Source organism: Patella vulgata, chromosome 3 (genome assembly GCF_932274485.2).
Source record: "Patella vulgata chromosome 3, xgPatVulg1.2, whole genome shotgun sequence".
Lineage (NCBI taxonomy): Eukaryota > Metazoa > Mollusca > Gastropoda > Patellidae > Patella > Patella vulgata.
Genome location: NC_065881.2, coordinates 15477823 through 15503094, shown reverse-complemented (window position 1 = coordinate 15503094; position 25272 = coordinate 15477823). Strand labels below are relative to the sequence as shown.

At 37.6% G+C, this 25272-nt stretch overlaps 2 protein-coding genes across 3 annotated transcripts in view; both read left to right on the top strand.

Moving 5' to 3' along the window:
• The window catches only part of LOC130012154 (putative ferric-chelate reductase 1), a 257602-nt gene that overhangs the window by 11747 nt on the left and 220583 nt on the right, over window positions 1-25272 (top strand). Inside the window, exons 7-10 of one of the 2 annotated variants that reach the window (XR_008787499.1) lie at window positions 4305-4523; window positions 5328-5423; window positions 6712-6868; window positions 8629-10855. Coding sequence is in view for 1 of the 2 variants with exons in the window: in XM_056099476.1 (XP_055955451.1) it covers window positions 4305-4523; window positions 5328-5423; window positions 6712-6868; window positions 8629-8795 (639 nt within the window). In the remaining variant the exon portion in view is untranslated. Of the gene's footprint in view, window positions 1-4304; window positions 4524-5327; window positions 5424-6711; window positions 6869-8628; window positions 11395-25272 lie in introns of those variants that run through there. The other variant, XM_056099476.1, reaches the window with a different exon arrangement.
• Window positions 12713-24440, top strand: LOC126816191 (putative ferric-chelate reductase 1). Its single transcript, XM_056099475.1, has 9 exons — window positions 12713-13066; window positions 16484-16627; window positions 17553-17701; window positions 18463-18554; window positions 19989-20085; window positions 21248-21466; window positions 22071-22166; window positions 22857-23013; window positions 24214-24440. The coding sequence occupies exons 1-9, from the start codon at window positions 13015-13017 to the stop codon at window positions 24393-24395; spliced, it is 1188 nt and encodes a 395-aa protein (XP_055955450.1). The 5' UTR covers window positions 12713-13014; the 3' UTR covers window positions 24396-24440.

Genomic DNA, 25272 nt, shown 5'->3' with positions numbered 1-25272 from the left:
CAGGGAATACTTGTTCCTATTAGATACGGTAATTGTATTCCATAAAGATTTGTGTTTTATGTATAAAAGGATCTATATGAAATTCTTGCCAGTGGAACCCACGAGACCAAAATATAATAATTCACGGTCTTACGCTCGGAAAACTGTGGAGCCAGATTACCTGCTTATTTGGTGTTTTTTTTTTTTTTGGTTTTTTTTTAAAAAATAATCTGGACCCTTTTTTCCGATAATATAAACATTATTATCCTGACTATAGTGTTGGATATCGTAGGGGAGACTACTTGTACAATCACAAGGACAAAGACTAGTAGAGCCACGTCGCGTCTTATCCTATCCGATGATCTTATGCATTCCTTTAAAAACATAACGATATATTATTCGTTATAATTCCAAAGAGCCCAGTATGTCACAATCTGGTAAAATTATTGCACAGTTGTTCGTTTCGAATGTTTACTACGGCTGGTTAAAGGATTTATCTATTGGCTATGTCGCCGTTTTTCAGTTATTCCCCGTTCCGTCCGTCTCAGAATCATGCAATGCACCAACATTCTAGTCCAAATTATCATCAAGAATGTCTGTTCAAATGACGAAAAAAAAGTGCAGCTAACCCGTATCTGTCGGTAATTAAGGAATAAACACGACTAATATGCAATCGATCACCGTGATTTAACTGTGGTTTGGGGAGATTAAGAGTGTTTTCGATCATTTACAAAGTCGTTTTTAGGGTAGGTCTGTATTTGCGACCTATATCGCTATTAATTATGAATGGATTTGAATTAAATTGTTGTAAGTGAATATAATAAACGCAATTTTGTCCTGATCATACTATGTGGTCTTTAAACCTCATGGTGTCTACCTGTATCTGTCGATAGACCAAACTGCACGCAGACATCCATCTACGTCATACTTCGAGATAATGATCACTGCGTTCGTTCGTTCGTTCTTGGTGTTTAACGTCTGCTTCCACATAAGTGATATCGCAGACAAGACATAGGAGAGCCGAAGCTGATTCCTGTTTTTTAGAATATGATTTTGCAATCTTTCCATTTGGCCTTAGGCCATGGATTTGGTTTAGTGGGAAGTTCTTCCCTTTATTTAATACAAAACATATCGTTTGGTAGATGATCTCGTCTGCTTCTGGATTGGTAAATGTCATCGTTTGGGGTTAGTGTTTAGGTGCCAGGCCCGTCTTATCGTGGCCTCCCCTTACTCCACTGTCCCACTCTCTGGGTTTGGTATCAGTTTTATTTGCGGAATAGTGTTTAGGTGCCAAGTTCGTCTGACCGTAACTCCCCCTTACTCCACTATCCTGCTTGTTTGGTAGATGTCATCTTTGTGGGGTTTGTGTTTAGGTGCCAGGCCCGTCTTATCGTGACCTCCCCTTACTCCACTATCCCACTCTGTAGGTTTGGTGTCTGTTTTTGGTGGAATAGTGTTTAGATGCCAAGTCCGTCTGATCGTGACTCCCCCTTACTCCACTATCCTGCCAGTTTGGTATAAATCCCCTATGTAGTTTAGTGTTTAGATGCCGGGCCCGTCTAACCGTGACCCCCTCTTACTTCACTATTCTACTTAGTCCAACTGTGTCCATTAGGGAGTGGATTTGTTCGAAGATTTGCAGTTTCAGATCTGGTCTCGGGAAGAGTAGGTTCTTAGTGTTGAATGGTATGTTGTTGGTCTCCATTGTTCTCACTAGTTCCCTTCTCTCCTCCTCGTATACCTCGCAGTCTACCAGGACATGGTTGACGGTACATTCTTCTCCGCACTCACAGATGATGATTTGGTGTTTGTAGTCTCGCAGCCGCTCTTTCACCCTTAGTTTCGATATAAGTCTACAAATATCTCTTCTAGGGTGATTGAGTGTTGTCTTTGTGTAGATCTTGTCATCCAGCCGGAATGATCACTGCCCTAGTTAGCCTCCATTTAAAACGCTCACGTGATCATTTAGGGGCTGGACTTATCGACTGGACCACTGCTTTGTGTACACAACAGAGTAAAAATAACCCGATCAAGCACCTATTTTATGTAAACACATCGCATTAGCAAAATGTCAACTTCTGCCACTCCAGTAAAAGCGATATATAATATGTGCTAGTGGGTAATATTGCAATACATTCTTTGCCATTGTAAACTGTTTTTAGAGTTTCAATCTGTTTATCTTTCAAAACAAGGTTAGATACTCCTAAATTTGTCTTCGCAAACAAAACCGCCTCTGTGAAATTATCTTTCATGGGCGCCGCCATATTGAGTAATTAGAGGACTATTTTGTGATTCGGCTTTGATTAGTTTGACATCTTTCATACATACATCGGCTAAATAAACATATTTAATTTCATTCAATATGACAATAGAAGAGAAACAAATACTTCTAAAAATTACTAAAAGCATACTCAGTGTTTTCGACTAAAAGCGTCGATGTAAGAATTAAAATGTCGGGTAATTAGCTTAGGGCCTGTTCTCAGGCGGAACTAGCTGTAGACGGCAGTCTAAGTTTGGGATGTCGATAGACTACCCATAAAGCTATTTGTATATAGAATAAATTATTTGTGATTTATTTCGACAGGTTCTGCTTGAACTATTTTCTACTGGTCAAATTTTGGCCAAACTAAATAGTCAATATCTTACAGAGTCACAATGGGGGTTGCCTTAGATAAAAATTGAACCTTTGTAAAAACATGTCAAGCGAATGTAAACCAATAACTCTGTTTAGTCAGCATTGGTATTGTTACGCTTTATGCATATCTGGTTTAACTTCTCACCTATATTTGTGGCGGGGGTTGGATGGCCGAATGGTTAGCGCGTGCGCGCTGCACGATAAGGTGAAATGAAATGGGTTTAACGCCCTACTGTTCTGCTCCAAACTGGGCTAATGAAGACGGGCATACGAATTCCAACTGTCAAGGGATATTTTACGTGCACGCCAATGTGTACACGGGACCTCGGTTTTTCGCCCCATCCGAACGACTAGACAGCAATCCTCGTCAGGCCCTCCACCCTGCATCACTGACAAGGGTGAGCATCATAAGGTCTGTCATTGAGTCAACTGGCATGGTTTCGATTCCGCGGTTGTACGTGACAAGGAGTTGGATCACCTGTCCCATTTCGTGGGTTTTCTCCTGGTCCTCCGGTTTCCTCCTACCATATGTTAGTCCCGAAATGACCTAGTTTGTGTCGAGTGGACGTTACCCCCCTCTCCCCCCCCTCTCTCTCTCTCTCTCTCTCTCTCTCACGGAGAAACCCACGAGTACACGGAACTATACTACATCCGGTTTCACTAAGATTCCTATACCAGTACTACGTTAGGTAATGAAATGGGGTTTATCGTCCTACTTTTATGAACCGACTGGGATAATCAAGTAATCAAGACGGGCTTTACGCCATACAGTGTGCTATGGGGGAAATTTTACCCGGGCAGCAGCACTACGACCTACTCTTATTTCGAATTCTAACTGCCAATGGGTCTTTTATGTGCACGTTAAAGTGTACACGGGACTCCGGTTTTTCGTCACATCTGAACGACAAGACACTGTTCTGGCCAGGTCCTCTGTCCTGAACCGCTGACAAAGGAAAACTGCGCCCGAAAATCCCGAGGAGCTTTCTCGGCCAACACCGGGAGCGAACCCGAGACACCCTGGTCAATGAGCCAGATTCTAACTCACAGCCTTGACTGAACCACCACCCAGCTCCGCCCCCCCCCCACACTCTCCCGCCCTAAAGCCGGATGCACCGCTAGCTTTCTGTATTGACCGTATTATTTGTGGCTTACATAAAACTTTTGTATTTAAACCCTGTTGAAATCTGTTAACTTTAGGGGGCTCACGGTGGCTAAGTGGGTAAGACGCTGGCTCGCTAGCCTGAAGGTCGGGTGTTCTATCACTGCATTGGCCAAGAAAGTTCATCCAGATTAAACCCCATTTCACTTCATTTCATTTCTGTTAAAGGGACAATAACACTCTTGCTGGCTTGACAGCTCCAGAAAATAAAAAATAGCCTTATTCAAAGTACTAGATGTGTTAGTGTCCTACCTGTTGTGTAAATTATCCATTAAATCCTATTTTACTTGTCCAGAGGGTTCAAAAATATTTTTAAATCCAAGTCACATTTGAAAAGCTTTACGTCAGGCTTTTCAAATCATTAAGTTGAATTTTTCCAGTTTTTTATATTAGGTGTGTTAAGATGAAATTTGTATCATCAATTAATTGGAATATTGTAAAATAGTACAATTTGTTGACCGGAATAAAGATTGGGACATATTATTCAGTTACAACAAGAGTGGTATTGAGCCTTTAACTTTATTTTTGCAGCTACCTAAAATTTCAGCAGAGTTTACACCAGTTAACTTCAACACTTGTGGCAAAACTAAAGGCTGTTTTTTTCATCCACATACCTGTACTGGCGATGACTGTACAATGGCTGTAACCTATGAAGCTAATGATGACGATACTTATAGTTTTGAGATGTTTGGAAAATCAACTAATGGTGCTGGTTATATTTCTACTGCTCTCTCTAAAGATAAATCGATGGTACACATTACTATTTTTACGTGTTTTGGGTGGCTGAATTGTTTAACGTATACCCTTTAGATCATAAGGTATGTCATCGAGTCAAGTAGCGTTAGTTCGATTCCCAGTTTCTATGTGACAAGGAGCAGATGCGCCTGTGCAATCTCGTAGCTATCGTCGGGTCCCCCGGGTTCCTCCCATTACTAAAGGGGTCTTTAACAGTGGGAGGAAACTGGAGGACCCGGAAAAAACCCCACGAGGTTGGACAGACGACCCTACTCCTTTGTCACGTACAACCGGGGATTCGAAACCACGCCAGTTGATTCAATGACAGACTTTATTATACAGTACGCCCGTGTTAATCATTCGGCCATCCAACCCCCAATATACCGAATGTTAATATTATTAAATATAATAAACTTTGTAATTCAACCAAACAATCAATAATTAAGAAATTATGTATGTTCTTTAAGATAAAACTATATGTCCCATCACTGACCGTCTTCATTAGTCTAGTCGGAGCAGTAGAGCGTTAAACCTCACTTCATTTCCCTTCACAAACGAAATGAATTGGGCTATAACGTTCTACTGTTCTGCACCACCCGGATTAATAAAGACCTCGTACGCTATACAGTGTTTTTCGATCAACGCGAAAAACAATATAGTGTAATTGTCAGATCCTGCGTCCTGCATCACTGACACGAGTAAACCACGCTGAAAAATCCCGGGGAATTTTCCGATAAAAAATTGGATCGAACCCCAGACCTCCTGTTTATTTAGCCGCTCAGGTTTTTATTTTAAATACATAATGTGCTTTCATTCCAGGGTGAAGATGCTGCATTTGTATGCTCAATTGAAACTGATAACGTTGCTGTGCGTTTTGCTTATAATCCACGTCATTATACAGTACTAGACTATACAGTAAGTATCATATTATTCAAAAATAAATAAACATACATTATGCAAGAGCTAAATATGCCAATTGAAGGTATTTCTTTAGGCCTGATATGTTATCTAAATTATTAATCAGTCATTAATTAACTTATCAAGATCATAACCAACTCTCAATGGCATCGCGAACCTGCGATATTTAGTGGATGAGAACCTGGTCTGCTGTTTCTGATTAAATCAAAAAATGGATAATCGAGACTATGTTTTTTTTATCGTACTGATTTTAGTAATAATGATCGAGGCTAGGCCCAAAATTCAATCGCTAAATGCTGACCGACTGATCAAATTGACTGAAATTTTCAACAAATTCCCTTTATATTATCTAGTTTTTAACTATTATAGTGAGAACTACCAGCTCTTTATCTTAATAAAAGCAAACGAACTATTGGGTTTATAAATGAAGAGACTGGGGCATCTGTAACTAAGATTGTTCACTTTAGAGACAGGTATACAGGCATACCATTGTATGAAATGTGATATAATTGTCTACTTGTTTGTACTAACCGGGTTGGTCGAATGGTTAACGCGTGCGCGTTGGATCCGAAGGTCCGTCATTGAGTGGAGTGATGTAGTTTTGATTTCCCGCTTGTACGTGACAAGGCGTAGGGTCGCCTGTCCAACCTCGTAGATTTTCTCCCGGTTTCCTCCCACAGCTAAAGTCCCCTACGCGCAAGCGAATTATTGAAATGTAATTGAACCATGCGTTAGTCCCGAAATGATCTAGTTTGTGTGGATTGACTAGATAATGTTCTTTGGAAGGCCCTTCGTCTTGCACCATTAACAAGGTGAAACCAAGCTTAAAAACTTTCTCGACCAAAACCTGGTTCCAACAACCCGTTAATAACTGGGCCTCCGTGGATACATGTCTTTTGGGGATAATTACAAGATACTTTAGATCCCATAAGTTTGTAAAGAAACGTGAGACGTGAAGAGAGAGAGAGAGAGAGAGACGCAAACTACGTCATTTCGGGACTATTATTAGTTCAACTTTTTTTTTTCAATAATTAGGTAGCGCGTAGGGGTCTTTAGCAATGGGAGGAAACCGGAGGACCCGGAGACCCCCCCCCCCACCAGGTTGGAGAGGCGACCCTACTCCTTTTCACATACAACCGGGCAATCCAAACTACGCCAGTTGACTCAATACAGTAGCATGACCATATACTATTGTAAGCGGGTTTATTTTAATCACCTTAAATGCCCAAAATTGTAAAAGCTGCTTCTTATGCTGAAATAATACCTCATATATAAATCTTTATAGAGAGGTTTCACCAGTGTTGAAACTCGTTACGAGAATGGCAACATCTACTGTCGATTTACCAGAAATACAAACACAACACTGCACCAGTTACCAAACCTGAATTTTGACCTTTCTGAGTCACATTATCTTCAAATGGCTTATGGTGAAACTTACAGTAGTATGTATTTTTGATATATATAGTATATTAAATGTTTTATTAACCATCGACAGTCTTATCTAGATGACTTACATGCATACAGGCAAGTTTGTGAGCGAGGTAATTCAAGCGACTCCGACTTTCCGTAATACTCCTGTCAGACCGGGTGGTGTCCTTACTGCGCTGCTAAGGGGACGGAAAATGATGGCCATAAGCGTGGTAGAAACGCCAGATATCGTGAGGTGATCTCCATGGTCGCCAATGATCGCCGAGTCACGGCGTTTGTTTTGAGCATGTTCAAAACAAACACCAAGGTTCGGCAATCTGACCTGGAAAGGGAGTCACGGTGGCTAGGTGGTTAAGAGGCTGGCTCGCTAGTCTGGAGGTCGGGTGTTCGATCCTTGCATTGGCCGAGAAAGTTCATCGGGATTTTCCGACTTGGTTTCCCCTTGTCAGTGGTGCAGACCGGAGGGCCTGACAAGGACAGCTGTCTAATCCTTCGGATGAGACGAAAACCGAGGTCCCGTGTATACATTGGAATGCACGTAAAAGATCCCTTGGCAGTTGGCATTCGATATAAGAGTAGGCGATAGTGCCGCTGCCCGGGCAAAATTTCCCTCATAGCACACTGGATGGTGTATGCCCGTCTTCATTAGCCCAGTATAGGAGCAGAACAGTAGGACGTTAAACCCCATTTCATTATTTCATTTCTGACCTGGAAAGCTGTGAAAATGCGGCTTTTTTTCAAGTTTGGAATTTTTTGGACATTTTCTCGCGCTATGTTCGCGTTTGCCGGCGACCTTGTGCTTTTCCTGGTCGCCGTACGGTCGTAGCAGCGCAGTAAAGACGCCATCCCGGTCTGACGGGAGCATAACATAACGCTGTAACTGGTACTAAAAAATCTTAGACACGTCTATCGTATACTATAAAATAACATTAAAAAAGCCTGTTGGTTTATAAGATATTCGAAGCGAGGACAAGCACCCCTATTTAATCATTTAGTAAATATTCAATATTATGCCAAGTCTTCGGCCCAGTAAGTTTGATAACGTTCCCTTAAAATCGCCATAGACCATTTTGTCCAAGAGGTGTTTGTCTCAAATTTTATATTAAAACCTCTAACAAAGAACAAGATAGTTCAAGCGTCTTCTACATGCCCGAAGTTTCACATGGGATCATGCAGTCGTCTATCCACACAGGTTTCGAGATGTGAACGGGGAAGGTTCCTCGGAATTTTCCGGTGTGGTTGTTAGTGGTGCAGGGCGGATGACCTCGCAAGGAACAATGTCTAGTCATTCGGATATAAAAGTAGGCCGCAGTGCCACTGTCCTGACAAAATTTCCTTCATAGCCCCAAATTTATACATATTATACCTGGGTGATTCGATCCTCTAATGAACAGCGAGTGTCTAGACATCGGTCGTACGTATTGTGTACCGATTTGCAAGTACCTCCGACAGTCGGTAAAGAATTCGGTGTCGTTTAATCTTTCGTAACAAAGTTCGAGTGAGCTAAGGTTATTGTGTAAGGAACTTGACGAATGCCATCTTTCTAGAAACTCGACCGACCACCCCCAAATATGATGTTTATCCTTTTGTGTGTTCTGACTAGATCATTGAACGTTATTAATAACGCTACGGGGATATTTATCGAAACGTCGTACCCGTATATAATACACCATTGATTGTTGCACCATAAAAGTGTTTTTAATCCCAGTAATATGTTCACACGCAGGTTATCACAAGCAAAGACTTACACAGTTTTTCTTTTCATCTCATTCAGATACTGGTCAGGCGAAAAAGCACCAGGTTGCTCCAGTTGTCACCAAGGATTTAGTGTATCTAAAGGACACCAATGTACTGACAGTAAACGGCCCTGTGTCTGGGGCTAAAACACTACAGTGTATTCAATTGACAATTATCATGTCTCTACTATTTGTCTGGTTATAAGAACCGAATGCGAGAGAAAATAGTAATATTTAATGAATGAATTTAATTACGAATTTGCTTGCCCACACCTTTCAAACCACCCACTCAGTAGCCTCTCCTCAATATATTTTTGTTCTATGTAAATATATTCACTGCATTATATGGAACCCACTTTTCTTTAGCGAGAAACCATTTTGAATATTACAACGAAAGACGACAGTAATATTGTCATAACCTGTGAGCAAGACTTGGATAACTTTCATACATCAACAAACAAAGAAAACCCACACACTAATAAGTCTTTGTTTAATTACAACGAAGCTACCCAACACATCTTTCGACTGTATGGATGACGATTATAGAGTTGCGCCATTAAAACAACAATCCTAACGAGATTTTGGCGGATTTGCCTCGACTCTACAGCCAGATAAAAGGAAATAATGATGCCTGACTGGAACTTTATATTTTTAAACCAATTTCAATCACCAATATTATTCCCAAACTACTGTTTTTTTTTAATAACTATAATTACATGAATAGTTGTTCTATAAATATCAATGTTAATACTACAGCAAGCTTTACAAGAGAAGTAACTATTTATAAGCAAGCGGATTCAATAATCTTATATATGATTTTGACTGGATGAATCTATTTAATTATCTCAATTTAAGTGATGCCTGTGAATTATTTTACGATACTTTAAATCAGTTTATCAACGAATGCATCGCCAAAAAATCCCCAAAAAACGGTTACAATTCGACGTTCTGACAAACCGTAGTTTAATTCCGAAATACGTAAAGCGAGTAGAAAACGTGATAGGTTACGAAGAAATTTCTATTCAAACAAAAAACTGAAGGATTTAAATGGGTACAAAAAAATTTAAATATTATGATAAACTTATTTCAACTATTACTGATCCAAATAATACGTCGAGTGATGTTTGGTACTCAAAGAAAAACTGATCAGGGCAAAATATTAAAAATGTTATAACGACTTTAATATCAAATACGCGTACTACATTGTAAAGTTGCCTACACTGACTGCGAACAGGCTGAATTACCGAATTCGTTTTTTATATCCGTATCCAATAATGAATCACTTAGCGACTCATTAAAATTTCGTTCTAAAACAAACACTAGATTTAAAATGCCGAAGATACACAATTCTGAAATAACTGTTAAATCTTAAAGGGCTAATCCCGATAATTTCCTTGGAGAATAAAACTGTTTAATGTTGTTTTAAAATCCCTTAAAATCATCTACCTAGGGGCCCAGCAACTAACTCAATATTTGTGATAAGTTTTCAAATAAATGAAACCCGTCAGTCTTCATCTGGAAATGGAGACCGGTGTCCCAAGCTGTATTATGCGGTGTCTAGATAAAACCAGACATTTTTTGTATAAAAATAATGTGTAGGTGAAATTTACCTTTCGTTATCAAGTACAGCATTTGGGTTATTCACTGTATAGATCTCACAATGAACGGGAATCGATTATCAGGTCACCCAACGAAAAAATTGACTCGAAATCTTAAAAGGGTTACGTGTCTGGATAAGCAGTTTTGACGGTCAGGTCCAAACGACTCAATATTTTGAGCTGAAATTTTGAGATAAGGTAAATACACCATTCCTCTATATTTTGGCGTTTAAATTTCATACATACTCAGACTTCTATTTTTGAGACTCTGTTCAAATAAGGGATAGTCCCTTTAATATCAAAAAAGTAAACGACCCTGATAGAATAAGTAATCTCCTCTTAAAGCATCTAGCAAAAAGTATTTCTATCTCCTTATCTGCACTATTTAATAAATCTTTACAAGAAGGAATATGCCCAAAGATATGGAAACAAGACAATGTTATACCACTATTCAAAAAAGGTGACAAATCCGATGTCACTAATTATCGACCTGTATCGTTGTTAAGTGCTATTACTTGACAATTTAGTTTTTAAGCATATCTACAATTATTTTCATTTTAATAATTTACTAAATTTCTATCAATCTGGCTTTAGACCTAAATTATCGACTGTACACCAAGTTTATAAAATGGCGAAAGTTCATCTTTCATCTTTTGTGACATGGGGGGTGGGGGGGTTGGATGGCTGAATGGTTAGCGTGCGCGCGCTGTATCATAAAGTCTGTCATTGAGTCGACTGGCGTGGTTTCGAATCCCCGGTTGTACGTGGCAAGGAGTAGGTTGGCCTGTCCATCCGCGTGGGTTTTCTCCGGGTCCTCCGGTTTCCTCCCACTGCTAAAGACCCCTACGCGCAAGCGAATTATTGAAATAAAATTAAACCATATGTTAGTCCCGAAATGACCTAGTTTGTGTCGAGTGAACGTTAAACCTCATCTCTCTCTCTCTCTCTCTCTCTCTCTCTCTCTCTCCTCCTGGGGTTAATTACGGTGAATTAGATTTTAAAAAAATAAGATACCAATATAGTTTCTTTATAATAAAGATCCTTTGAAGTGATGTTTCACGTGACTTTCTATATCCTGCATGATTAAAGTCTATCGTATTTCTTACCCCTACCTTTTTGCTTCAACCTTTTATTTAAAAAATGACAAAATAAAAAATTAAATGTAAAATAACATGTTTTATATGAATAAAAAATTAATTGACTTATTACTCTTTTCGTCATGTCATCTAAACCGCAGAATTTTTTAAAAAAAAATTACTGAAGATTTAAGACATACTTTTTTTTTATGAGTTTTAATTAAGACTTTTGAAATGCTATGAACGCGTTTTGGAAATAAAAAAAGGAAATGAGGTTTAATGTCCTGTTCTGCACCGTCAATGCTAATGAAGACGGCAATACGGTGTGGAATGAGGGAAATTATGTCGAATTCCAACTGTCAAGGGTTCTTTTAAGTGCACGTAAGCTTGGGGTGATTAGTAATGGGTCAACAAAAGGGGAAAACCGGGTTAATTTCAGAACTGTGCCCGTTTACTACCGAATTCGCGAACGCTCGTGAACATGATACAGAAGAAACTTCCCAATGGAATTTTAAAAACTTGGCAAGATTGGTACAGAGACCATATAGATTTTTATAAACTTAGGTTGAACTAATTTGCTGCTAGTGGACGAATGGGGGGGGGGGGGGGCTGAGACGCCCCATCTATTTTATTAAACATTTGGCACCTGGAGTTATTCAAATCGATCATTCAATATGAACATGGTTTGGTGATGCCCAGAGTTAAATGATTGATTCTACCCCCCATCCTCCTCCACCCCACACGACTCAAATATCTGACCATGCACTCAGACATGTGAGAATTATTTAAGATATCTATAATTGGATGATATCTTTTATATTCAAATGTAATAGCGCAGCGTGTTCACCAAAGTTTACAACGATAATTTAAAACTTCTAAAAGCTCCCCCCCCCGCCCCCCGCCCTTCACGCTGAAATGTTTGCTCGGGGTCATCACCACCTTTGCTCACTCTCTGCACGCCACTGTGGCTATTTAATATTCCCATTGATTAATTTTAAATTCATATCGCCATGTCCGTACAAACCAGTTTTATTTTATACATTCAATTACTCTTTATTGCATAATAACAACAGTCTTTACGTTGAAAGTAATCATATTTTTCACTTTTGTGACATTGACTTGTTGGGAAGAAAAAGGTAAAATAATTAAATGGAAAAATATCAATTAAAGATGTTTAAGTAACAAATAAGCATTTATTTTCCAATGTATTTAATATTTTTCTTGACGGAAACATAAATATATTATATATACATATAGCGATACAACAGAAACACGAACACGATTTAAAAAAAATCTAAATGTACAAATATATATACCAGGAAATATATTTACACGCTTTTTTAACAGGACGTCCATTGAATTTATAGCTCTCATTACATATAATAATTAATTCACACGGTTAAATTTAACGATTGTTCCGACCATATATAAATCAAGTCTTCACAACAGCGAAAATTCACAAGTACCAACACAGCTGACAGTTACGGTTGTCTTCATAGATATTTTGTTTTGTAGTGTTCAAGAAGGTCTTAATATATAAACAAACAGTTAGGTCTCTTCACATTTTTTTTTACGTAATCCGTTAAAAGTTGTTGGATGTACGAATTTGGATTTCATAAAAAAATTTAATCAGTTTCACCTTTAGTTTTTGATACGATGGTGATGTTGTTTGCGTAAAAGGTTGAGTAAAATTTAAGCCGTGTATTATAATATTCGTGATAATTGACATTTAACTGACATTAAAGAGAAGATGAAGATGTGTGTTATTTTGTGGTTTATTTTAGCCGTTTTTCCATTCACAGGTAAATATAGTCTTATATAATCTAGTAATGAGTTAAAATTTAAGACAGAAATATGCAGCGTTTGTCGCGTACGTCTTTCACTATTGATACATAGGTTTGCATGTATTTTATTTTCGATGTTGTATGGAACACGAAAACGAAATAAAACGGAGTTTAAAATGTGTATGGCTCTATTTTTTTAACCTTAAAATGAAATGAAATGAAATGGGGTTTAACGTCCTACTGTTCTGCTCCTATGCTGGGCTAATGAAGACGGGCATACGACATACAGTGTGCTATGAGGGAAATTTTACCCGGGCAGCGACACTATCGCCTACTCTTATATCGAATTCCAACTGCCAAGGGATCTTTTACGTGTATTCCAATGTAAACACGGGATTCCGTCTCATCCGAAGGACTACGCAGCTGTCCTTGTCAGGCCCTCCGACCTGCATCACTGACAAGGGGGAACCACGCCGGAAAATCTGGATGAACTTTCTCGGCCAATGCAGGGATCGAACACCCGACCTCCAGCCTAGCGAGCCAGCGTGCTACCCACTTAGCCACATGATCCCCATTTTTAACCTTAAAATAGACAAAAATGGTTCTAACAGCACATATTAATCTACTATGAATGTACATATGTATGTAAAATGATTTATATTCAATTTATGAAAAATAAAAATGTAATTTCTAATCGTTCGGTGAAATACATGAACAATTCAAATTGAGCGGCAGTCGTTTACACCTGTTTAGTGCATTTTACGCGTTTTTAAAAAATTATTTTACCGTTTGTGAATCAACCTTTACTAATTACTTCCACATTGTTTTGTAAGATATGTTTTTATTCGTTCATTACAAAATGGCATAAGGTACACGACTCGTGTACTGATTATAAAATGCTAATTGTATCCTAAATATTTTATATTAGTTTCACGACAAGATAAAAACATCAATAGTGATTGAAATTGACCAATATTCTGATTCGTGTTTTTAATTTCGAATATTATGGAAAATATTTCTCCGCCCTACGTATGAACCAACTTGGCTAATAATGTCTGGCATACGAACGAACTCGGCATTATTCCCCACCCAACTGTCAAGAATTACGCGTCCAGAACTCCTCTCTTGCAAGAGGAAAGTATTCAGCATTTCAGCATGAGAATGGTGTACAACCCCTATGTTGAGAAAACGGCACATTAATTACTGTGAGTCACGGTGCCTGAGTCAGATGCTGGCTCGCTAGCCTGGAGGTCGCGAGTTCGATCCCGGTGTTGACCGGGATTTTCCGGGGTAGTTCCTCTTGTCTGACAAGGACAGCTGTCTAATCGCTCGGATGGGACGTAAAACCGGGATCTCGTGTACACATTAGCGTGCACATTAAAGATCCTTTGGCAGTCGTTATTATGTATAAGGGTAGGCAGTAGCACCGCTGTCCAGGCAAAATTTCACTCATACTACACTTTATGGCGTATTCCCGTCTTCATTCGCCCAGTCGGTGCAGAACGGTAGGACGTTAAAACCCATTTCATTTCTCATTAATTACCACACCTCAAACCAAGGCAAATTGTGAAGCACCCCATTGATTGTTAAAAAATGATTTCACCCACTCCCCATAGTATCTAAAAGATTAACGCATTAATAATTTTTAAAAAAAAAAGCAAACATTTAAAGTAGAAATCCAACTACGTGTACCATCTTCACATGTCGTTGCAATATAGCAATGTCTCAATATTAGACATTTTATGTATCCTGTGTAATAATGTATGGCGAAATTTTAATTATTTATATACATTATAAACACCTGCAGACGCTTATAGAAGGCAGACATCTAGCTTATAATTTGATGTATATATCAGAATGAAGTAAAGTGGTTTATTTTGTGTCTAGTTGTTAGGATGATACAAAAATTTGACATGCTATATATTCTACATTATAACATCTGCAAAAACCTATAGAAGGCAGACAGCTAGCTTATAATTTGATGTATGTATCAGAATGATGTAAAGTGAGGAATTTTTGTAAATGGACGTATTTTTATTTATTTGTGTATTTATCTACTGTACTCTAATGGACGAAACGTATGGGATGATATTATTTACACCTGGAACCAAAATCTTCGATAAAGTATATTTCGTCTAATGGTTTGGATTGTTCGTACTTGGTTTTATTTTATTTTGAGTTATAAACTGTGACGCCATCGATGGAAGGTCCAACCAACTGTTAATAATTGACTTATCTATATACCTGTATGACAAATATCGAAATAAGTAATATTCAGATATTTATCTAAGGATGTCTCAACTCGCTGGTTGCAACTCATTATGACATGGTTGGGAGCGTTATATCCCAAGAATTGCTCCATTAACCCCAAGAATTCGATCTCATTTTAATAAAAATGTTTAGAAGAGTATATCTCGGGTTGGATCAGCGAATACATTTGTTTTAGTCGAGTGCATTAAGCTTAATAGTAAAGTGTACCCAGATAAGAATGACGTCAGAAAAAAATAATAACAAAATAGGAAAAGACGGCATACAACACAGCGCGTTAATTCAATTAACTCGGCAAATATAATTGTCTTTTAAGGGGTAAAATCGTCGCAACGATCATAATATTATGTTGACATATTACCTAATAATATCGCGGTGACCATAAATATGTCAATGATGGTAGCAATTATTTTATCCTTGAAAAGACAATTGTTGTCGATCTATACTACCCGTTTTCATTAGCCCAGTCGGAGCAGAACAGTAGGACGTTAAACCCATTTCACTACGACCTATACTCTACGATCAAATGGAATATTATGTTGTCAAGCTTCAGCATAGCAATATCTGAAAGCAAGCGTGTACATTTAAAACGAAATAACATAGCCCCTTGATTCAATTAACTCTGTAAAAATTGTATTTTGAGAGATAAAACCATTGCAACCATTAGAATAAGTTGACATTATTACCATATTAAAATGGCGGTATTTATCGCGCTATTGACCCCATGCGCTTCCATATTTCAATTCAATAAAAACACCAACCATTAACTATGGAAGCGTATAGGGGTCAATAGTGCGAAAGATATCGTGATATTAATAAGGTAATATTTCTACATATTGTGATCGTTGAGATGATTTTACCCATCAAAAGACAATTGTTACCAAGCTAAGTTTACCAACGCGCTATGTTTCATGTCGCCATTTCATGTTAAATATGCACGTTTGCGTGAAGATATTGCTACTCTGAAGTTTTGTCAACATATTCCATTTATGACCATGCGCTATTATGTTACGGCGAAATGGAATATGCTGAAAATACCTCAGAATAGCAATATATCAACTCAAATGTGCGCTTTTAAATCGAAATGACGACTTTACATATTTGGTATAGCTTTCTCATGATGAAGGAAATATTTCGAACTCTAACACAATCTTTTGATATTTTCAGGTTTTTGCTTTCAGAGCGGCGCGCCTACTGATTCTTGTTTAACAATGTATCCACACCATGGATCAGCTGTACATCAAACAACAGAAACACCTTTTACTATAACTGTTGATAAAGCTACCTATCTGCCTGATGATGAACTTACAGGTAAGATACACCTTTTCTTTTATTGTTGATAAGGCCTACCTTTACTATAAGACACACCTTTACTATAACTGATGATCAACTTACAGGTAAGACACACCTTTACTAGAACTGATGATCAACTAACAGGTAAGACACACCTTTACTATAACTGTTGATCAACTAACAGGTAAAACATACCTTTAATATAACTGATGATGCACATACAGGTAAGGCACACCTTTACAATAACTGATGATCAACTTACAGGTAAGACACACCTTTAATATAACTGCTGATGAACTTATAGGTTAGACACACTTTTACTATAACTGTTTCTCTAACCAGGGGGTACAGGGTTCGATCCCGATTTTGGCCGAGAAAGATTATCGGGATTTTTTCTAGCATGGTTTCCACCGTTTTCAGTTATGCAGGACAGATGACCTGATAATTGCAGCTTCTAGTCGTTCGGATGGGACGAACAACCAAAGTCCAGCGTACATATTGAGGTGCACGTAAACGAATCCTTGACAGTAGAAATTCAATATAAAAATATCAAATGGTGTCACTGTTCGGGCCCCTTATGGCACAGTGTATGACGTGTGCCCGTTTTCATTAGCCCTGTCCGTGCAGAAAAATGAGACGTTAAACCCCATTTCATTTAAATGACATTCTAAAATTATACATTTAGATAGATCCTATTTCGTTACGTTTTAATTGTCTTTAGGATCTGGAAAAGTTGTTATATAACCCGCGTTCTGGATGATGTGATTGATTAGCCAATAAAACAATCTGTTGCGGCGAGTTCCTGGCACCGGAACTGTGGGTATCCCATTAGAAACACAGGTCCTATTTACCCAAATCACGCAGGCCCATTGACTCAAATCATACAGGTCTTATTCACGGGAATAACTCGCAAATAATAAGCCATAATATTATTTTATTTCAGTTACAATATCATCCCCAACGAACACCAAGTTCAAGGGAATTGAGATGAAAGTTCACAGACTGCATGGTAACACAGAGATTCTAGAAGGAACATTCATAGATTTCCCAACAGATAAACTTCAAACACTCAGCTGTTTTGGAAGACACGCGGTTAGTTTTTGGTTATCACAAAACAAAATGGTGTAATTTAATAAACTTTTCATGCACCAACATTTCACTCCTAGCCTTGAGGCGGAACCCTAATAAAGTAGAGCAACTATGCCTAACATCGATTCCTGTAAACGTTAGGCTAGTCCTAGTCCACAGAATTAACTCTATCGAGATTGAGAGTTGTGCAACAATTCCTCGCATAGTTACCGACCCTGTCACTGAAATATATATTGTAAACGCACAAAATGTCAGAGTCTATGCGATTTTCTCAAGATTGTTAGGATTATCGACATTCAATGCCTTTTCAGAGAGTTACTACCCTTGTCACCAAAACCTTATAATGTTTTGTTCAAATATTGAGAGAATGTTCGAATGGTTAAAAGTAGGAATTCTATAGCACTGTAGTCTCGCAAACCGATTTATGCATAGCTAATGTCTGTGAGCCGAAAACCTTGAAAGCCACCATCCCCGAAGATGACTGGAAACGTTACGTTGCAACATTACAAACGCAATCTGCTAGTTTTAATACGTTTTAAATCGGGTTTAAATTCATCCAGATTGGATCAAATGATAGAGTGATCGCAATTTCAAATAGCGTTATCTAAATGCAGTCTTTAAAAAAAATAAAATTATCCCCAAATACTGTACCGATATATTGCATCTATTTTTGTTTGAAGTTGATTAGAAATTGAGCATATGGAACTAAAAGACTCTCGTTGCAGTAAAACACGGTATTATAATACATGATTTTTTTTCTTCAGAATCTGATAACGCACCGAAACGGTGAACAAGTAACGTCATTGACCATCAAATGGCAAGCACCTCACTATAATGTAGGAGATATACAATTTACGTATGTTAATCAAATTATATAATTTAAAGCGGGAATCACCAGTTTTATCAAACAAAATCACAATTTTATTTAAAGATGCATTATGTAAGATTTCGATAAAATGAGAGAGAGAGAGAATGGGGTTTAACGTCCACTCGACACAAACTAGGTCATTTCGGGACTAACATATGGTGTAATTTTATTTACATATTTCTCTTGCGCGTAGGGGTCTTTAGCAGTGGGAGGAAACCGGAGGACCTGGAAAAACCCCACGAGGTTGGACAGGCGACCCTACTCCTTGTCACGTACAACCGGGGATTCGAAACCACGCCAGTCGACTCAATGACAGACTTTATGATACAGCGCGCGCACGCTAACCATTCAGCCATCCAACCCCCCAATTTCGATTAAGTGATGACAGTTCTCGCTGTAATAGTGTGGAAAATGATAATGAATAAGGAATAGTTTGAATATTTCAGTCATATCACTTTTTCTGAGCCGAGTTATGAATGTTATAAGAAGGGCTTTTTCTCGATTTTTATGAAACCGCTGTTAGGATAATCTACAAAATCTTTATTAACCATTTTTAAATTAAATTATTTAATAGCATACTTGTTTTAATTTGTTCAAAATCACATCCTTTCGATGATGTAGGGGGTTGATTACGACCTTGACATGTGAATAGATGTCTAATTAAGAATTTATATAACATTGGAGGAAAGAAGGAAGATCTGCAATAGGCAGACTTAGCTGTTACATATTGCACCTTTAAGAGAGAGTTTACCAGTGGGGGGAAACCGAAGAGCCCGGAGAAAATCCACAAAGTTGGACAGGCGACCATTAAACCATTCCCCCCCCCCCCACCCTGTCCTCTCTTTTACTTACAGAATAACAATAAAATCCGATCACAGTCAAGCGTCTGTGTAAACCGTGAACGGTATTCTTGACTTTTAATATAAACTATATTATTCCCACACAAAATCCTGTAATTATTATTTAAAGCTCACCGGAAATCTTCATAAATTGTTTAAAAAATTCAAGTAATTATGCCAACATTTATTAACCTATCCATAAGTATAACACGATCCCGAATGTCAATGTTACCTGCCTATGTTAGCTATTTCCGCCGTTCTCCGTGAATAGTCGTAACTCTCCGCCAATAAAACATTATTTAAAAATTTATGAAGCTTTTCCGTTGAGCTTTAAGATTCAACAAGGTTATCGCTATAAGTTATTAGTATAACACGACCCCGAATGTCAGTGTTACCTGCCTATGTTAGCGATTTCCGCCGTTCTCCGTGAGTAGTCGTAACTTTCCGCCACTAAAACATTATTTAAACAATTTATGAGGCTTTTCCGGTGAGCTTTAAGATTCAGCAAGGTTCTCGCTATAAGTTATTATTACGATCAGTTTTTGATGATATATTATCACATGTCTATGTTTTTCTATTACAGAGCAACAATTGTTGAAAGTTTCAGCGTCTTTTGGTTTAATGTGAATGTTTTAGTATTAGCTGGTTCTAATGCTACCATTGTTCATCCCGTATTTCAGGTAGATTTAAATAACCTCCTAATAACACATCAGCAATATCTCTCATCAATTCTTTATAAAATTAGTTCAAAATTAAAAAAAAATAGAAGTGAAACGGGGTTTAACGTCCTACTTTTTTTGCATTAACTGAACTAATGACGAATGCATACTCTATACATTGTACTTAATGCTTTGGGCGAAATTTGCCTGGGCAGCGGCGTTTTTAGCTAGTCTTCGTGGAGTTTCAACTCTACCCTGAAGGTTTTTTTACGTGTACTACAACGCGTAACTCTGGTGTCCCTACACCCCTGACACGGGTAAACCAGACTGGACAATCCTAAAGAACTTTCTCGACCAATACCTGGATTAAACCCGGAACCCCGAAGGTAGCCAGCGCCATATTCTAAACAAAGAGGGAAACAAACCAACACTTGATAAATATTTCTTCCGGGTCCTATTTCGAAACTTATTTCCGCCCTGTTCATAACTTCCCAAAGACGTAATTACATTGTATTTCTCAAATGGAAAAAATGTATAGACTATTGTTGATCAATATATTTCTTCGCAAGAACTGTCCTGTAAGTCGGATCATCCACTATTTTCGCTGCATCTTTTCTGCCTCCTGATTTGGATCAAGGGCGGACAACTCGTCAACTCTTAGTCGTGAAGCACGCTGCACGTTTCTCATTCATTGAAAAAATACCATAAAATTAATCTGAGACCAGGATAAACGTTTGCAATTACCTTTCATAAATCTATATTATGCAGTGTACTTCAATTACACACGGGGTTCGGTGTTGGCTGAGAAATTTCATCTGGATTTTTCGGTAGCGCCCCCCCCCCCCCCTCCTTGTCAGAGGACCTGGCAATGGAAGGACAGAGGACCTGGCAAGGGACAACGTATATAGTGGTTCCGATGGGACGAAATATGTACGTGTACGTAAAATAACCTCTTGGCAGGTGGAATTCGATATAATAGTAGGCCGTAGCGCCAGTGTCAGGGCAAAGTTTCCCTTCTAGCACATTGTATGCCTGTCTTCCTTCATTAGCCCAGTCGCAGCAGAACAGTAAGACGTTAAACCCCATTTCTTTTCATTTTAATAACACAAATCTCTCTTTGACAGCATCCCTTGAATGCACTCACAAATTTGTTATCTTTAGAATATTTCAATTATTATTCCAGCTACCTAATATACCAGCAGAGTTTATACCAATTAACTACAATACCTGTGGTACAACTAAAGGCTGTTTCTTTCATCCTAAATCTTGTACTGGTGATGACTGTATCATGGCTGTAACATATGAAGACGATGAAGATGGTACATACAGTTTTGAGATGTTTGGAAAATCAACTAATGGGGCTGGTTATATTTCTACTGGTCTATCTAAAGATAAAAAGATGGTAAGCATTCTTCAATTTAATAAGACTCAACTCAACACAAGAACGTCATTTCGTGCCTTTTTTATTTCAATAATTTACTTGTGGGAGAAAACCAAAGTACCGAAAAACTTGATGGGAGCAAAACTTGATTAGAATAATAAAAAATTGGTGTAATAATAAAATTATAAGAATAACAAAAATGGGACAACAATGATATTAGTAAGAACACGGGAAGAAATAATTAACAAATAATAACAAATTGAGAGCAACACTAAAATTAGAATAATACCAAAATGAGAGCAACAATGAAATTAGAATAATAACAAAATGGGAACAGCAGTAATAACGAAGAATAATTACAAAATGAAAGCAAAAATTAAATTAGAATAATAACCATATTGGAACAATATTGAATTTAGAATGATGACAAAATGGGTAAAAACAACGAAATTACTATAAGAACAAAATGGAAACAATAGTTTAGTTATAACAGAGTGTGAGCATTAATGTTAATGTGAGTATTAAAGTGCGAGTAAGAATTTGACACGAACACGGTTAAATATGTTTAACCTAAGAGACGCTTGTATTAAATTTGCATTGAGACTACTTGTATGTTTTTTTATAGGGTGATGATGACGTATTTATGTGTTCTATCGGTACAGATCAAGTTAATGTTCATCATTATTATAATCCGGAATATTTTACTGTCATGGATTTCACAGTGAGTAAGCATTACGCAACTTGAAATTTGTATGACTGTTAAGCGGATGATGTCTTTCAGAAAGATGTAATGCTTCGAGATAGATAGTTATACACCACCCGTTTCAAGTAAACCAGTAATTGACTACTAAGTGGTTTATTTCCAAAAAACAGTTAAACACTAAAGTGTAATGTATCCATAAAAATGAAATGGGGTTTAACGTTTCACTTGTCTGTGCACCGACTGGGATAATAAAGAAGGGCATGCGCCATACAGTGTGCTATAGGGCCTACTCTTATGTCGAATTCCAACGGTACAAGGTTCTGTAACGAGCATGCAAACGTGGACACGGGACCTTGGTTCTTTGTTTCAGCCAATCGACTAGACCCTGTCCTTGCCATACCCAATATACCCATAAACCAGTGATCCATGAATAGATGGGCAGTTCTCTATTATTATATGTTGACTTGACAAAAACGAATTACGACTTTCTGTCCCCCTACCCCCACCCCACTTACACATGCATTACTATTTCGCTGTGTTCTGTTTATATGTTCGTGTGGAATTTCAACATAGCATGTAAGTACATACTAGTGATTCAATGGTTAAATATAAAATATATGGAAGCTATGTTTTTAAATCAAATTAAAGCATTTTAAATTCTCTTTTGAACCCATAAACGTTGATATAAATCAATTAAATTGTTTTCAGAGCGGATTTGCCAAGGTTCAAACCAGTTACATGAATGGTAATATTTATTGTCGATTTACCAGACACAAGAACTCAAATCTGTACCAAAAACCAAACCTGAACTTTGACCTTTCTAAGGTGTATTACCTTCACATGGCTTGGGGCAAAACTTATCCGAGTATGTTTTCAATTATTCTTCTTACACCATCAACATTCTAATCTGCCTAAAGGCAGGAATAAATTCTATTTTTAAAAAATCAATTAATGGGGTTTGCTGTGGTACGAAGGTTGGCTGAAAAGTTCTAAACCTATCTCTGAGAGACCTGGGACCAGTTTCTCGAAATCTTAACTAAAGATAAAAGCCAAATTTTAGTAGATACTTTAATTTTGATTGGCTAAGCACTAAAATCAATCAAAGATTATCCAATCAAATTACTAAAATTTGGATTTTATCTTAGTTAAAATTTCGTGAAACAGGCTCCTGTACAAAGTCAATTGTTTCCAATTATTTTTCCACATAGTTCTTTTGAGATGTACACACTTTTGCCAACGATGAAATATCTATGCGAACAACCAAGATGTAAATATATACCTTATCTAAATCTTTGTAAAGCGAAACAAATAACTGTGTTCACGATTTCTTGGTCCCCCAAAATAGCGTCGGTCAGTCTTTTGTAACGGAACTAATAAAGTACTCTGAAGCCCCTGTCACTTCATTGTGTGTTTAATATTTAGTACCTAGCATTTCTAATTAAAATACTGAAAAATATCTTGTGTAATTTCTTGGAAAGTTGTGCCGATTCGGGCTGTTGTAATTTGTGTGGAAAATTGCGCCAAGACATCGAATGATAGGACTAAAGCAATGACAAACAAAAGCTTAGGGTCGGCGATTGGCCTAAAAATTTATTGTCGATCAGATATCTGTAAATACAGATATTCTCTCGGGCCTAAAGGCATGATGCAAGAGCGAAATCGTTTTATTATAGGCCTTTCGTTAGGCCTTAAATGTTATATAAACTATTCACTAGACATTTATTAACATGACAAGACCATAAGCAACTTTCGGTGCTATCGAATAGGTCTGATTTTAAATAGATTAAAATGGTTCGACCATTTTATGATTTAATTAAAAAATGTTGGGACGAGGCTAAGACTCGAACAACCAATACGGTGGTTACAATCAGTGCACATATCTTGCCAAACCCTCAAAGGCTAATATCTTCACTTAGAATAAAGTAATTTGAATGAAATTTTCAATTTAATATTCAGTCTCCATTATCTATTTTTGAACTGTTATAGCAAGAACGGCAAGCTCTTTATCTAAATCTTACATAATGTATCTTTAATTAACCCTGTTTTGCTATTTTCTATGTTTCAGCCACTGGCCAAGCAGCCAAACATGATGATCTACCAGTGACAACCTTTGATCATGTTTTATTACACGACAGAAAACTACATACCATCCAAGGTTCTACCCGTACCGATAGTTCTGGAGCATCGACGTTATGTTTCCTACAGTCCACCATAATAATATACATCCTCCGTAACATTTTCATATGAATTATTATAACATTACAATATGAATAAACTTTGAATATGATAATATATCACAGTGTTTATCTGAAGATAAACTTAACCAGATATTTCAAATACGATTAAAAGAAATTTCAGACTCTATAAATGACTGGGGACTGTCATTGGCATAAATGGTCTTGACGAGATATTATTATATCAGATCACAAAATCTTAGTGGAACGGCGTTCCTGATTAGTATACCACAGATAATATTACTGCAATAACGCCAAGCTTCATAAATCAATGCAAATGAATTGGGACTTTTTTCCTAATTTTATTTTCTGCTTTAACCGGGGTAATAAAGAATGATATACGCTCCGCCGTGTGCCGTAAGGGACATTTAACCTCGACTGCTGTATTTCTGCCCACTCCTCATCGAATTCCTAGTGTCAAGAGACCTTTTGAGTGAACTCGGATCTCGGTTTTTCGTCCTATCCAAACGAATAGACGTCGTTCCTTGCCGGAAGCTCATACCAAAACCATTGAATACGGAATAGTGTAACAATAAGCATTTTTGTGCATATCTACATAACCATCAAATATATATAGACGCGGTTTTCATAATCCATATTTGGCTAATTCTTTGTGTCATTTAACCAATTGAACTTTGTGTTATTTAACCAATTGAAATTTGTGTTATTTAACCAATTGAAATTTGTGTTATTTAACCAATTGAACTTTGTGTCATTTAACCAATTGAATAATGAATAAATCGACCATTCCAGAATATTAGGGATATTAAAGATCAGAAATTGCCAGCCTGAAGTAGACCCATGTTAATTCTAAGGAAGACAGGATGTAATGCGGGAGTATGCAGCTGGGAGTAGAGAAAGCTGAGTGGGTAGAAAGTTTTGTCTTTGAG